We start from the raw sequence: 1,561 nt of genomic DNA, 5'->3' as shown, positions 1-1,561 counted from the left end.
TAAAAGAAAACTGCTAGGATTGTACGAGTTTGTTTCGTATTTCCTATTGAATATTTCCTGTATTAAATTAGAAAAGTATTGAAAATTTAAAGAAACAATTTATACTGGAATTCCAACATTTTTTAAATAAGTCTTGGCGGCATTGTTAAAGCATGACCAAAAAGGACTGACATTTATTTTTCCTTTATATTTGGTTAAGTAGATTACAGCGCTTTCATTTTTAAAAAGAAGAAACCGAGGAGGAATCCTTAAAGTCGCCTAGCTACGTAGTATTTTTAAATACAACAATTTTTTAAATCAAATCTGTAACTATTTTATTACAACATTATGTTATAAATTCTATTTTTTATACGAGGGCGGGTCAATAAGTCCGTGACTTTTTTAATTTCCCGCCTCTTAATTGAAATGGCAACATTGCTCCTGTCAACAGGCAACTGTCAGTTGACTCCTGCCTAAATTTGAACAAGCTGCGTCATTTAGTTTGTGTTTGGCAGCCGTTGATAGCAGACTACCGCGCGTTTTGAGAAGAAAATGGAAAAAAGTGAATTTCGTGTGCTCATTAAGCATTATTTTTTGCGGAAAAAAAACCATAACTCAAACCAAGGCTAAGCTTGATAAATATTATGGGGACTCTTCACCATCCATTTCCATGGTAAAGAAGTGGTTTACTGAATTTCGATGTGGCCGTACAAGCACGGAAGATGCCGAACGTTCTGGACGCCCAGTTGAGGTCTATACATCCGAAACAATTGAAAAAATTCACGATATGGTTTTAGCCGATCGAAGATTGAAAGTGAGAGAGACTGTGGAAGCCATAGGCATCTCACATGGCTCAGTGGTTTCAATTTTGAATGATCACTTGGATATGAGAAAGCTTTCCGCAAGATGGGTGCCGCATTTGCTCACAATCGACCACAAACGCAACCGTGTGACAATTTCGCAGGAATGTTTGGCGTTCAACTGCAATATGGACGAGTTTTTGCGCCGTTTCATAACCGTGGACGAAACGTGGATCCACCACAACACACCGGAGACCAAACAGCAGTCAAAACAGTAGGTTTTTCGGGGTGAATCGGCGCCAAAGAAGGCAAAGGTGGGTTTGTCAGCCAATAAAGTCATGGCGACCGTTTTTTGGGATGCACGCGGTATAATCCACATTGACTACCTTCAAAACAATCACTGGTGAATATTATACCAAATTCTTGGGTCGATTCAATGAGGAATTGAAAAAAAAACGACCGTATTTGGCCAAGAAAAAAGTTCTTTTCCATCAGGACAATGCAAGGGTGCACACATGTGCAGTTTCCATGGCAAAAATCCATGAATTGGGCTACGAATTGCTCCCTTATCCGCCCTATTCTCCAGATTTAGCCCCGAGTGACTATTTCTTATTCCCAAACTTGAAGAAATGGTTCGGCGGAAAGAGATTTGACGAAATCATCCCACAAACAAATGCCTATTTTGATGACCTCGACAAATCATATTTTTCGGAAGGGATAAAAAAATTAGGGAAACGTTGGACTAAGTGTATAGAACTCAAAGGAGACTATGTTGAAAAATA

General features: G+C 38.9%; 1 protein-coding gene across 1 annotated transcript; it reads left to right on the top strand.

Moving 5' to 3' along the window:
* Nucleotides 1–649: 649 nt before the first annotated feature.
* LOC108913905 (histone-lysine N-methyltransferase SETMAR-like) lies at nucleotides 650–1,057 on the top strand. The gene has a single exon (XM_023455505.1). It carries the CDS (start codon nucleotides 650–652, stop codon nucleotides 1,055–1,057), a length of 408 nt encoding a protein of 135 aa, XP_023311273.1.
* Nucleotides 1,058–1,561: the final 504 nt, after the last annotated feature.

The sequence above is a fragment of the Anoplophora glabripennis genome, unplaced genomic scaffold, assembly GCF_000390285.2.
Source record: "Anoplophora glabripennis isolate ALB-LARVAE unplaced genomic scaffold, Agla_2.0 scaffold730, whole genome shotgun sequence".
NCBI classification, from domain to species: Eukaryota; Metazoa; Arthropoda; class Insecta; order Coleoptera; family Cerambycidae; genus Anoplophora; species Anoplophora glabripennis.
The sequence above is the reverse complement of the archived record's forward strand: the minus strand, read 5'-3'. Positions and strand labels throughout refer to the sequence as shown.